The following is a 15,066-nucleotide window of genomic DNA, read 5'->3' on the forward strand; positions in this document are numbered from 1 at the left end:
CGCAAATCCTATTGATAGATCTATCGGGTTTGACAACCCCAACCGGGCTAGTCGCTCTAGTATCGTAAACGGTTGCATAGTACTTCGTTTTTACTACACTTGGTACAGTGTAGGGAGATTTCATAATAAAGGGAATATGCCACATTAATGGTTAAGTATGGTTACTGAAGCGCTCAACAACTTATAGAATACTTTTATACACTTGCGAGTGTACATATATTTATAACTATGAAAATCTTGTGGTCTATATTTATATCGATGTTAAACCTATATATCTCACCAACATTTGTGTTGACTGTTTAAGCATGTTTATTCTCAGGTCCTTAAGAAAGTCTTCCGCTGTTGCATTATCTGAGCAAGCTGTGCATGGAGTCTCATGCTTTTGTTTAAATGAAATGTTGCATTCAATAAAACCTTTGTCATGTATTATATTCGATTGTTATGTCACGTGTGTAGTATTTGGAAACCGATGTATCATGGGGATTATTTCTTAAATAATCGCCCACTTGTTTAAAACATGCATTATGTATAATAATGGTGTGCTTTTTATGAAATGAATGCAATATTTTTCTAAAACGTATCATATAGAGGTCAAATACCTCGCTATGGGACAAATGAATAACATACTGCGTTTATAGTAATATGGACGTGTCGTTTCATATAGATTAGTAAAATGTGACTTTCGGTCGCATAAACTATTAAAAATATTACTTTTGATCGTATATACTGAAACATCGCTTATAATTGTTAAAAATAAAATAAATTTAAACGGATATGGATAATTATCCATTAACCCGCTTCACCCGACGGATATGGATATGGATGGATGAAAAGTAAAAAAAAAAAGGATATGGATATGGATACGGCCTCACCCGATCCATATCCGATCCATTGCCATTCCTAGCTATGATGAGACATGCTGATAACATCTTTCCTCTTAGTGTATCTGAAAGATGTATCCGCCCCATCTGCGAAAAAAATTTCTAATGTACAGTAACATTTTATAATTTTTATAATTTTTAGGGATAAGTATTTTATATTATACTATTTTTTTAACGACAAGCTTTGTATCAGTGTATCATTTATTTCAACGACACTCATCATTTGCACACATACGCGCATTCGGGAGGAAACCCGAATCGCATTATAGGAACTCGATCCTTTAACCATCTCGAAGGTCAGGCGGACCGGGTTTAAATCCTGAATGGATCCGGGAGAAAAATCCCATGGGGTCAATCTGGATATCCATATTTCAGGCAGATTAATTAATAGGATGCCGCGAAGTTTTCGACCCCATGTTACGTTCTTCAAGTTTCGCCACTGATTGTTCAATGTGGGTCACATGATTCATTCATGGGAAGAAACGGTTTGTATGTCCATTTGATGCAACCTCACTTTGTTCTTAATGATTCATTCGTATATATATTTACTTGAAGTGTTAATTACGAAGAGCATAATGTATATAACAATGAGCTATAAGCTGGAACCTAAGAGGAAAACTGTCATTAGTATAAGATAAACATGTTTTTTTTTTTTTTTTTTTTTTTTTTTTTTTTTTTTTACGGCAGAATTTTTATAGCAAAAAGAAACTAGCGAGAAGCTAGAAAAAAAGGGAATACAAGGAATATAGCGGATATTGTAACCACAAATTCCAGTTTATCGTGGACTTGCGATATCTCGCATACAACCAATTAAAACTCGAAACAACGATGCTATCAAACACATGACATTTCTTGAACGAGCGATTTTTGAAGATAATGCAATTCCGAAGCCGCCAAATATTCCATAAAGTCGAGTACACCACAAGCGAGATGACTATCTTCTTGTTTCTTTGAGCTGCAAAAGAATCTATCCAAGACTAAATTTCATCCACCGAATTCCAATAGGGATAGAGATATCGAGCCAACGACCTATCTTACACCAAATTTGAAAAGAAGTATCACATCTCACGAATAAATGGTATAAGATAAACATGTATAAATGGTATAAGAAAAGAAGTATAAGATAAACATGTAAATGGTGAATACAAAGATATGATGATCAAACGGAAATTTTAACTATAAGCATTCCAGTATTTATAGTATCTACTGTATATGATGCACGTAACCAATGAATGAATAAACTCCCGAAGCAAAATCGACTTAAAGCCATACAAGATTGGGAAAGATTAGTTCCGTTTTTGTTGAAGTAAGGAAATTTGTCTTTGAAGCTTAAGTTGGTAATAGAAATTTGTCTTCGAAATAGCTACACCTTCATGGATCAAAAGTTTCGAAAATGCCATGTGATGGACAATATTGTGGTTAATGGCTTCAATTGGTTATTTGCAAGATTCAAAAAAAAAACTTGTAACTGGACGATTTGGTTACAATACCCTTTAAATTCCCTGTAATTTTGTTTCCATGTAAATCCTTATAGCTTTTCTTTTTAATAAAATCTCAGCCGTTCGAAAAAAAAGAAATTTGATATGAACTCTTCGGCTTTTACATCAATCTCATCATCTTCTTCTTCTTCACCTATTTGTTGATCATAATCTTCTTCGTCTCCATTTTCTAACAAGAAACTCTTTTTAGGTTGAGAATAAGAATATTCGCTCTCGCTTTGATAGTCAAAGTCATAGAGGTCAGAATCAAGAGCTCGTGGGTTCAAGCAAGGAATATTTGGCATTTGAAACCGCATGGAATTAGGACGGTGCATCTTAACATGTATCATAGGAGTTGCATCAAAAGAGAGTTGACGATCTCCATCTTGTAATGATCCAATGTGTTTGTTTGATTCGCGAAAATGGGATAACATTATTCGTTTCTTTAAAGCAAAAACGACTCCGCCTTTTCTTGCCCATAACAAGGCTAATCGTAGTATATTCCATGCTCGACGACTCATATCCGACTTTGATCTCTTGTAGTACATTTTTTGGGTATGTAAACGACCAAAAGTATAACGATTAACGAAATAAAAAGGTTGTATGAATATGTTATTTTTCGATATGTAACTATGAATATCAAAAGGTGAAGATGGACTAAATGAAACAATTTATGTGTTTATATATAGCTTATCGGATTCATTGTAATACGCGGTTATATGACAAGTATAGTGGTGGTAGGAAATGGAAAAGCATGTGAAAAGGTGCTTTTTACAGATACCATATTTTGTGTTACCAGAACTACCCCTTTTGTTGAGACAACACTTGTTTTGTGTTTAGAAATGAAAAGGTCAAAATGGTGATTCCGTAAAATTGAATGGACTTTAGACACATCATACGAAACTTCTTATTGAGTTTTCATGTACCGCCCCAATCAATTTCTTTATTAAATTTGTAAAGCACCAAACCTTTTCTCAGCTTTAGATTCCAACGGCTTTCGTGTATGAATTTGTTGTAAATTTGTCTTTAGTCTACATCATTACTACGAGTATATTCATTTAAAAAGTTTATATAATTCTACACAGCGATTAGTGAAATGCATTTTCATATGCGTTTTCATATATTTCCAAGATATAAAATATATGTCATTGATAATATACGATATCCCTAAAATAAAATTTTATAAAAGAACCAAACTTATATATAATTCATACATCTTTAATATATCTTTTTTTAATATGTGCAATGAGTTTTTTTTTCTTTTTTTTTTTTTAAGCAGCAAAATTTTATTAATATTAGACAACTTCAAGGATTACACTGCCTCAAAGTCTAAACACAATCAAAACAATAGCAGCACCTATTTTTTTTTTTTGAAAGGCAACATATTATATATAGAGAGAATATTACAGAGGGGGCTGCAACTAGCAGCAACTGGTGAACACTCAGAACATACCAAGATGCCAAGTAGGCAACCTATTACAATGATGCAAATCAAACAATTGCACTTAACGGATTAGTTAACCATACATGCCACTCAATATTTTTCTTCTTGAATCTCTTCGCGATCCATTGGAAAGTTTTAACTTGAATCTCATTTAAGGCAACCGGCGGAGTCCAAGACTTGTTCTTAAAAACCATTTGATTCCGATTTTTCCAAATGAGATATGCGCACGCCCACTCAACCGCTTGCCATATTTTCTTCTCGATGTCCGTTGAAATACGGTTAGAATTGCCGAGAAATGCCTCGCTAATGCTCAAGTTTGACACACTACCAAAGCCCCACCAATTGTAGATTTTGACCCATATATCATATACATGTTTACACAAGAAAAACGCATGCTTCAAGGATTCTATCTCATCATTGCAAAGAGGGCATAGAGTCGAGTTCAGATCTATACCTCTCTTGTCCAACTCCGGCAAGATAGGCAGTCTTCTTTTACGTAGTCTCCAAATGAAAATCTCAACTTTTTTAGGTACCAAATTATTTCTCAAGGATTCAGACATGTTCGGTCCAATAGATAGTATTTTCGAGTCGATAATGGATGTAAGCGTTTTGGTGGAAAAAGCTCCATTGTGCCCAAATTGCCACGCCCATGTATCTACTTTCTCACTATCAATTGGAACCAAACTAATAGCAGCATTAAGTTCGATTAGTTCGCCACCAGATCTTCCCGAAGGAGTTCTCACCCAACAGTCCGCCAGTTTTGAGGTTGTACCATCCCAGATAATTCTGTCTCCCACCGATGCTCTAGGATCCGAATCTAATCTAAACAGTCTCGCATATTTATCTTTTAGCACCTCTCCATTGAGCCAAGAGTCGTACCAAAAAAGGGTATTAGAACCATTCCCTATTAGCCTGAGAAAAGACTCCTTGAATGGAATTCCCATGCTACACAACTCAGCTCCTGTATTCACGATAGCAAACCAAGTAGACCCCGAAGGAGAAGAAACAATATCACCCAACCCGAGAGATCCCGATTCCCCAAAGATACTTTTAATAATTTTGACCCACAAGGAAGTAGTTTCGGTTTTAAACCTCCACCACCACTTGCCGATCAACGCTAAATTTTTGCTTTTGAGAGAACCCAACCCCAACCCCCCCTCTTCGTAAGGAAGAAGAATGTGATCCCATTTAACCCAAGCCAATTTATGATTGGAACCCGACCCACCCCAAAAAAAAGAACGTCTTACACTCTCGAGTTTCTTAAGAACGCATGGCGGAGCTCGGAAGAGAGAGAAGTAATACAACGGGAGACTACTTAAAACCGACTTGACAAGAGTCAATCTTCCACCAAAAGACATCATTCTAGCTTTCCAATCCGCAAGCTTCTTTTCAAATTTGTCGATTACCGGTTTCCAACTACTAGATTTTTTCATATTCGCACCAATAGGGAGTCCAAGATAAGTAAAAGGGACCTCCCCCGCACTACACCCGTACATATCCGCAAACAATTTAACCTCCTGATTATCCACACCAACACCATATAACTTGCTTTTGTTCAAATTAACTTTGAGACCCGAAGTTAGTTCAAAACATTTGAGGAGCTTCATGAGATTTGTGATGTTATCCGAGTTCCAAGATCCAAAAAACATAGTATCATCCGCATATTGGAGATGTGACAATCGGATTTTATCATCACCAATTTCAACCCCATTATACATCCCGTTATTAACCGCATTAATGGTAAGTAAATTCAAACCTTCTGCCGCCAGAATGAAAAGAAAAGGAGATAAGGGGTCACCCTGACGCACACCTCTTTCAACATTAAACTCTTTAGTTGGCGAGCCATTTACTAGAATAGAAATAGAAGCCGTCTTTAAGCAAGCAAGAATCCATTTCCTCCACTTAGGTCCAAAACCCATCTTTTCCATCACTTCCATCAAAAATTCCCAACTAAGGCAATCAAACGCTTTTTCGAAGTCCACCTTAAAGATCAAACTTTTCATACGCTTCTTTTTAAAAAAATCAAGACTCGCATTCGCAATAAGCGCCCCATCTAGAATATTCCTACCTTTAATAAAGGCGCTTTGTTCATGACCGATAAGATCAGGAATGACCTTTTTTAGCCGATTTGATAACAGTTTTGCAATGATTTTATATCCACTGCCAATTAAACTAATTGGACGATAATCGCTTAATTCTAGTGGATTCTGTTTTTTCGGGATAAGGGTGATAAAAGAGGAATTACAACCCTTCGAAATCTCACCGGTATGCCAAAACCACTCAACAGCTTCTATTACCTCCTTTTTAATGAGGTGCCAATATTTTTTGTAGAACTTCATATTAAAACCATCCGGACCGGGGGCCTTAGTACTACCACACTCTTTTATTGCAGACCATATTTCACCCTCGTTGAAAGGGTTTTCTAATTCCATAGCTTCACCTGGGGTTAATGTATGAAAACCTTGGCCCGCAGCAATCTGGTCAAAATTCAGGACCGGTCTGTTTGGATTATTGAGGCTAAATCTGTTGCGAAAGTGAACATAGCAAGCGTTTTTGATATCGGTTGGATTTTCGTTCCATTCACCATTTAAGATTAAACCTCGAATATTGAATTTGTTGTATTTCCTCCGAATGACCGAGTGAAAAAATTTCGTATTTTCATCACCTTCAACTACCCAACGGGCCCGAGCTTTTTGTTTCAACATTCTCGCTTTAACAGATTCTTTTTCTAGCCACTTTTTCCTGCATTCTAGCCAAGTCGAAAGCTCGTTGTCATGTAGAGTACTATTCTCAGCTTTTTGTTCTCATTCCAAAGCCTCCGTTTTAAGATCGTCAATCTCTTTATCTAACTTACCGAAGTTGACATAACTCCACGCTTTGAGAGCAACTTTGACATTCTTCATTTTGTCACGCAAGATACAATCTTTTCTCAATCCGAATACCCCTTTGTTCCACGCCTCTGTAACTACTGTATTTATACCTTCACACTTAAACCACACGTCAAAAACTTTAAATGGCTTAGGCCCGAAATCAATAATTTTGTCCCTTAGAAGAAGCGGGCAGTGATCCGATTGTTTTCTATCCAAAGCCACAACCGAGAGATCCTCCCAAATATGAACAAACGAATCTGAAACAAGGAACCTGTCAAGCTTACTAAATTTTAACCCGTCATCGCTAGTCCTAGTAAACATTTTCCCACCTAATGGAATTTCCACCAATTGATTTCGATCTATGAACTCATTAAATCTCTTTGCCCGACTCGCATAAAAAACACAGTTCAATCTTTCTGCTTGATATCTTACCTCGTTGAAGTCCCCACATAGGGCCCAGGTCGAATCAACACTATTCAATAATTTTTCAAGCGACTCCCAAAATCTGATTTTGCCAGGGTCACAATGTGGCCCGTACACATTTACAATGATAGATTCTATCCCACTAGGTTTCCACTTTCCACGAACAGCAAGAAAGAATTCATCACCTGTGGCCTCTGTAGCTTCGAAAAAATTAGTGTCCCAAATTAACAATAAACCCCCCGAATTACCAATCGCGTCCTTTTGAATGAAACCAAAGTCGCTAGAACCCCAAAGGTTTTGAACCCAGAAATCACTCAAGTTATGGCACTTAGTTTCCTGGAATGCCATAAAATTCGGTTTCTCTTTTCGACACAATTCTTTAGCCCAATCGAGCTTCCCATCGACACCAAACCCACGGATGTTTAATGAAATAATCTTCATGACAGATGAAAAGAAACGAAAAGAATATTATAGAATATTCTAACCTTATTGTGTGTTTCGATTGGGCCATTTAAGACCAATCTGCTCGCCATATTCCTTCAGCTCAGTAGAATTGAATGATTTATTAAGCGAACAGGAGGGATCCCTTGAAGAGTTCTTCGAGTTTTTGACATTCAAGATGATTTTCTTATCACAGGACCTGCAATTGTGATTTTTCCTTTTGTTGTTGATTTTCTTTTTCCTAGCCATGTGTTTGACATGAAGAAATTTTGAGGAATTTCTCCAATTTGTAATGGAGTTCCAACAGCATTCGTTGCTACAACTGCTATTAGACGATTTGCTTATCCTCCTTTTCTTCCCAATTTGTGAATTGGCTCTTCTAATCTTATCACGGGTTTGATCTGTCGGCGCCTCAATAAATGTGTCTGTGTTATCACAATTATTGGGTTCATCCAAAACAGGCTCATTATTTTTTATTGTGTCTGTGTTATCTTTGATCCCCTCCATACTTTCAATTGCCTCATCCAATGGATCCATCGGCTCATTTTCTGGAAATTTGCATTCTGATGGTTTTGGGCTGTCTATGTCTTCACCAGGCCCATTCTTGTCCCAAGGCCCATCATCGATTGGTCCAGTAACATTGTTCTCTTGATTTGGGATATTAACTCTTTCCAAATTAATGGGACAGTCATGATTGCCATCTAGGTCATCCACTTTATGGGGCCCCTCAACCTCATCATATCCATCAAATAACAAATCAATTCCAATGCCATCCATCAAATTAAAAGGACAGTCATGATTACCATCCGCCTTTTGATATTCGGATTTTGAATTACAACCCGACTGTTGACCTTCAACTTTTGAATTGCAGTCTTCCAGGTTACCGTTACATCTTCCGTTATCCCTTTCGACAGGAATTCCGGTTGATCCGAATCCGACATTATTAGGTACGTCAAAGGTATCCATGATAACATCCGCATCCTCCCACTCTTCTTCCGATTCTGAGGCAACTTTAAAGTCAGATGCATCCGAACCTGCAAATCCGTCGCTTAGGAACTCATCTGATTCTATAATTTCATCATCAGAGTTATTTTGTTCGGATTGATAACACCACCCATTGTTCCGTTCACCGCTATAAACAATAGGATCCACTTTTGGTTCTTCTTTGACATTAATGAAATAATAATTAGAATCTTCATATAAGGTAACCGATCCATTAACTGTTTCTGGCTCGGTTAATTTGACAAATACTTTACTAGTGATAAGGGATTGATTGCCAGAAAATGAACAGTTTGAAAGTTCATATACAGTACCCCATAATTCAGCAATAATAGTGAATATTTTTTCATTCCAACAATGTGCTGGGACACCTGTGATAGATAGCCATGCCATTCTTCCTACCGGTATATAATCGGTATTCCAAAACATTAGTTTATGGATCCACTTCTTAATTGGGTGAACATCCGATGAAAACACCAATTTAGCAGCTTCACATGTGTCAAATACAAATAAAACATCCTTCCCACCGATTATCTTGAAAGATACATTATTAATTCCTTCAGCTTTGCATAGCCCTTCCAGATTACCTATTACCCCTTCATCCTTAGCTTCACCTATTATGGCTTTCTCCTTTAACTCTTGATTAAGATCATTGTTGGCAACCTTAATTATTTTCTTCTTACTATCGTTGTTCCCTTCAACATGCCTAAACACCTCAGGTTTTGCAGCTCCTTTGCGGTTTGACAGCACAGATCTGAGATCCTTCTTGGAATCATCATGGCGATTTGAAAGCATGAATCTTAAATCATCAATATGTTTTCCTACCACATCCTTAAACCTCCGACCATCCTGGAAATTGTTCCAGTTGACCTTTGTCTTTGCTTGTTTGTTTACACCATTTGCCCTACTGTTGGTGTCAGTCATCTTCTTTGTATTAGGATTCCTTTCCGTAGCTTTGAAGATCTTAATTGGATTACCCATGATTTTAATCCCTTCTAGGTTTCTTAGCAGCATAATCTCGTCCTTAACATCCCCAAACCTAACGAAAGCGTACCGATGTCCATTGCGAAGCCGATTCTTAACCAAGTACACATCTCTCACCGACCCATGTGGTTTGAAAAGCCTCCACATATCAATCACTCTCCAATCTTCAGGGAAGTTGAAAAACATGAATGATGTTAGAAGGTTTCGTCTTGAGCTCTTGTTGCGATTAGCGTAGTCCCCGTTGTATCGATTCCATTCCCTAACCGAGCTAGCCTTGAAAACTCTCTCTCTAACTCTCTCTCTTTTCTCTCTCATACTCGCTCTCTTTTTTAATAGCAGCACCTATTACACACATAAAAACATGAAATAAAGCTATTCAAATGTTGCAATGAGTTGCATGGATGATTTCTCTTAATTTTGAATACGGAAGAGATTATACATCAAGAAATTACTCAAATTATGATTTTGTTTTTGTTAGTCAATCACTTAATTTTGTTTTTTTTTTTTTTACCAAATAGGCAACTAGCAAGTCTGGATTTCAAAATATCACTAGTTCAATCCCTGACAATGCCTAAATCGCTAGCTCGATTTTTTGTAAAAATTGATCCCAAAGGTGATTGATTCCTCGCTGGATGATGCTGATATTACTGTTAAAAAAATAAAAAATAATAAAAACGAAGTTAAAGATCAATAAAATATATATATGAGTACCATATATAGCAATTATCAATTCCACCTTAAAACTCATCATTAAAATGTAAAGTAACAAAAATACTCATACTTTTTCTAATTTTCACCATTTTTTTATTGTTTTTAGAATACATGGATATTTACATTATTTACATTTATTTATATTACAAAGTTTTGTTTATTATACCTATAAATTAAAGCACCATTTTAAGAATTTTTTTACAATAATTGCTTTCTACAATTCAAAAAATTTGCTTCAACGGCATCCCCTTCACCTTGTGTATTGGGGCTGGGAGTTAGGTCATGGGTTCGAGTCTCGTTCTGTCCATCCTATTAATAAATCTACCTGAAATATGAATATCCAGATTGACCCGAGGGGGTTTTCTCCCGGATTCATTCATAACTCAAACCCGGTCCGCCTGCCCCTCGGGATGGTTAAAGGATCAAGTTCTTGTAATGCGATTTGGGTTTCCTCCCGAACACGTTGTAGTGACCCGAACTTTTCCATGGTTATATATATTAATTGAGATTGATATTTACATGATTAAATATTTCCAACATGTTAAGCAATCAAACTTGTTAAGACTTGATTAATTGAAATAGGTTTCATATAGACAATTGACCACCCAAGTTAACCGGTGATTCACGAACGTTAAAATTTGTAAAAACTATATGATGACATATATATGGATATATATATATATATATATATATATATATATATATATATATATATATATATATATATATATATATATATATATAGTTAACATGATACTATGATAAGTAAACATATCATTAAGTATATTAACAATGAACTAAATATGTAAAAACAAGACTACTAACTTAATGATTTTTAAACGAGACATATATGTAACGATTATCGTTGTAAAGACATTTAATGTATATATATCATATTAAGAGATATTCATACATGATAATATCATGATAATATAATAATTTAAAATCTCATTTGATATTATAAACATTGGGTTAACAACATTTAACAAGATCGTTAACCTAAAGGTTTCAAAACAACACTTACATGTAACGACTAACGATGACTTAACGACTCAGTTAAAATGTATATACATGTAGTGTTTTAATATGTATTTATACACTTTTGAAAGACTTCCATACACTTATCAAAATACTTCTACTGAACAAAAATGCTTACAATTACATCCTCGTTCAGTTTCATCAACAATTCTACTCGTATGCACTCGTATTCGTACTCGTACAATACACAGCTTTTAGATGTATGTACTATTAGTATATACACTCCAATGATCAGCTCTTAGCAGTCCATGTAAGTCACCTAACACATGTGGGAACCATCATTTGGCAACTAACATGAAATATCTCATAAAATTACAAAAATATGAGTAATCATTCATGACTTATTTACATGAAAACAAAATTACATATCCTTTATATCTAATCCATACACCAACGACCAAAAACACCTACAAACACTTTCATTCTTCAATTTTCTTTATGTAATTGATCTCTCTCAAGTTCTATCTTCAAGTTCTAAGTGTTCTTCATAAATTCTACAAGTTCTAGTTACATAAAATCAAGAATACTTTCAAGTTTGCTAGCTCACTTCCAATCTTGTAAGGTGATCATCCAACCTCAAGAAATCTTTGTTTCTTATAGTAGGTTATCATTCTAATACAAGGTAATAATCATATTCAAACTTTGGTTCAATTTCTATAACTATAACAATCTTATTTCAAGTGATAATCTTACTTGAACTTGTTTTCGTGTCATGATTCTGCTTCAAGAACTTCGAGCCATCCAAGGATCCGTTGAAGCTAGATCCATTTTTCTCTTTTCCAGTAGGTTTATCCAAGGAACCTAAGGTAGTAATGATGTTCATAACATCATTCGATTCATACATATAAAGCTATCTTATTCGAAGGTTTAAACTTGTAATCACTAGAACATAGTTTAGTTAATTCTAAACTTGTTCGCAAACAAAAGTTAATCCTTCTAACTTGACTTTTAAAATCAACTAAACACATGTTCTATATCTATATGATATGCTAACTTAATGATTTAAAACCTGGAAACACGAAAAACACCGTAAAACCGGATTTACGCCGTCGTAGTAACACCGCGGGCTGTTTTGGGTTAGTTAATTAAAAACTATGATAAAATTTGATTTAAAAGTTGTTATTCTGAGAAAATGATTTTTATTATGAACATGAAACTATATCCAAAAATTATGGTTAAACTCAAAGTGGAAGTATGTTTTCTAAAATGGTCATCTAGACGTCGTTCTTTCGACTGAAATGACTACCTTTACAGAAACGACTTGTAACTTATTTTTCCGACTATAAATCTATACTTTTTCTGTTTAGATTCATAAAATAGAGTTCAATATGAAACCATAACAATTTGATTCACTCAAAACGGATTTAAAATGAAGAAGTTATGGGTAAAACAAGATTGGATAATTTTTCTCATTTTAGCTACGTGAAAATTGGTAACAAATCTATTCCAACCATAACTTAATCAACTTGTATTGTATATTATGTAATCTTGAGATACCATAGACACGTATACAATATTTTGACCTATCATGTCGACACATCTATATATATTTCGGAACAACCATAGACACTCTATATGTGAATGTTGGAGTTAGCTATACAGGGTTGAGGTTGATTCCAAAATATATATAGTTTGAGTTGTGATCAATACTGAGATACGTATACACTGGGTCGTGGATTGATTCAAGATAATATTTATCGATTTATTTCTGTACATCTAACTGTGGACAACTAGTTGTAGGTTACTAACGAGGACAGCTGACTTAATAAACTTAAAACATCAAAATATATTAAAAGTGTTGTAAATATATTTTGAACATACTTTGATATATATGTATATATTGTTATAGGTTCGTGAATCAACCAGTGGCCAAGTCTTACTTCCCGACGAAGTAATAATCTGTGAAAGTGAGTTAAAGTCCCACTTTTAAAATCTAATATTTTTGGGATGAGAATACATGCAGGTTTTATAAATGATTTACAAAATAAACACAAGTACGTGAAACTACATTCTATGGTTGAATTATTGAAATCGAATATGCCCCTTTTTATTAAGTCTGGTAATCTAAGAATTAGGGAACAGACACCCTAATTGACGCGAATCCTAAAGATAGATCTATTGGGCCTAACAAACCCCATCCAAAGTACCGGATGCTTTAGTACTTCGAAATTTATATCATATCCGAAGGGTGTCCCGGAATGATGGGGATATTCTTATATATGCATCTTGTTAATGTCGGTTACCAGGTGTTCACCATATGAATGATTTTTATCTCTATGTATGGGATGTGTATTGAAATATGAAATCTTGTGGTCTATTGTTACGATTTGATATATATAGGTTAAACCTATAACTCACCAACATTTTTGTTGACGTTTAAAGCATGTTTATTCTCAGGTGAATACTAAGAGCTTCCGCTGTTGCATACTAAAATAAGGACAAGATTTGGAGTCCATGTCTGTATGATATTGTGTAAAAAATGCATTCAAGAAACTGATTTCGATGTAACATATTTGTATTGTAAACCATTATGTAATGGTCGTGTGTAAACAGGATATTTTAGATTATCATTATTTGATAATCTACGTAAAGCTTTTTAAACCTTTATTTATGAAATAAAGGTTATGGTTTGTTTTAAAAATGAATGCAGTCTTTGAAAAACGTCTCATATAGAGGTCAAAACCTTGCAACGAAATCAATTAATATGGAACGTTTTTAATCAATAAGAACGGGACATTTCAGTTGGTATCCGAGCGTTGGTCTTAGAGAACCAGAATTTTGCATTAGTGTGTCTTATCGAGTTGGTTAGGATGCATTAGTGAGTCTGGACTTCGACCGTGTTTACTTGAAAAATGATTGCTTAACAAATTTACTTGGAAACTATATATTTTTAACATGTGAATATTATGTGATATATTAATCTCTTAACGCGTTTGATATTATGTGATAGATGTCTACCTCTAGAACAAGTCCCATTGACTCACCTAATAATAATGAAGAGTCAAATGTAAATTGGAATGATTCGTGTACTGATTCACAAGTTCCCGAAGAGGAACTGGAAGAAGAATCAGAACCGGAAGAAGAATCAGAACCGGAAGAAGAGGAACCGGAGGAGGAAATAGAACCGGTGGGGGAAATAATAAAACGGTTAAGTAAAAGAAAATCCTCAACCAACCGACCAAGGTTAATTATGGTCAATGGTGTTTCCGCCAAGGAAGCAAAATATTGGGAGGATTACCAATTCTCCGATGAATCGGATTCCGACGAGAATTCCGATGATGTTATAGAAATTACCCCAATTGAATTTAAAAGGCAAAAGAAAATAATAAGGGAAAGGGCATAAAAATAGAGAAATCTAATTCCAACCCCGATGAACTTTATATGTATCGTCAACCCCCGAAGCCCTTAAGTTGTAACAATGACCCGGGAACCTCTAAACCACCAGGTTTTTCTAAACCGTTGTGGAAAACGACAGATCGTATTAGGGGAACATCATATATCCCTAGAAACTTGGCAAAACGAACCAAAACCAACGAAGAAGAAACGAGAGAGTCGGAATAAGATAGTTGTATTCGTGTGGTGTAATATATGTAATATAGTGTGCTTATGCTTTATGATATATGTAAAAACTGCTTGTATTAATAAGTATTTTTTTTTATGAATCTAACTCTTGTCTATTTTACAGTATAAAAACACAAAATGGATAGACAACCCAATATTTTAAGAGACCTACCCAGAGACATGATTGATGAAATCTTGTCTAGAGTCGGTCTGAATTCTTCGGCACAACTATTTAC

At 35.1% G+C, this 15,066-nt stretch overlaps 1 protein-coding gene across 1 annotated transcript; it reads right to left on the minus strand.

Moving 5' to 3' along the window:
- Window positions 1–6,607: 6,607 nt before the first annotated feature.
- Window positions 6,608–7,537, minus strand: LOC139902677 (uncharacterized). The gene has a single exon (XM_071885282.1). The coding sequence runs from the start codon at window positions 7,535–7,537 to the stop codon at window positions 6,608–6,610; it is 930 nt and encodes a 309-aa protein (XP_071741383.1).
- Window positions 7,538–15,066: the final 7,529 nt, after the last annotated feature.

This window comes from Rutidosis leptorrhynchoides, chromosome 3, assembly GCF_046630445.1.
Source record: "Rutidosis leptorrhynchoides isolate AG116_Rl617_1_P2 chromosome 3, CSIRO_AGI_Rlap_v1, whole genome shotgun sequence".
Taxonomy (NCBI): domain Eukaryota; kingdom Viridiplantae; phylum Streptophyta; class Magnoliopsida; order Asterales; family Asteraceae; genus Rutidosis; species Rutidosis leptorrhynchoides.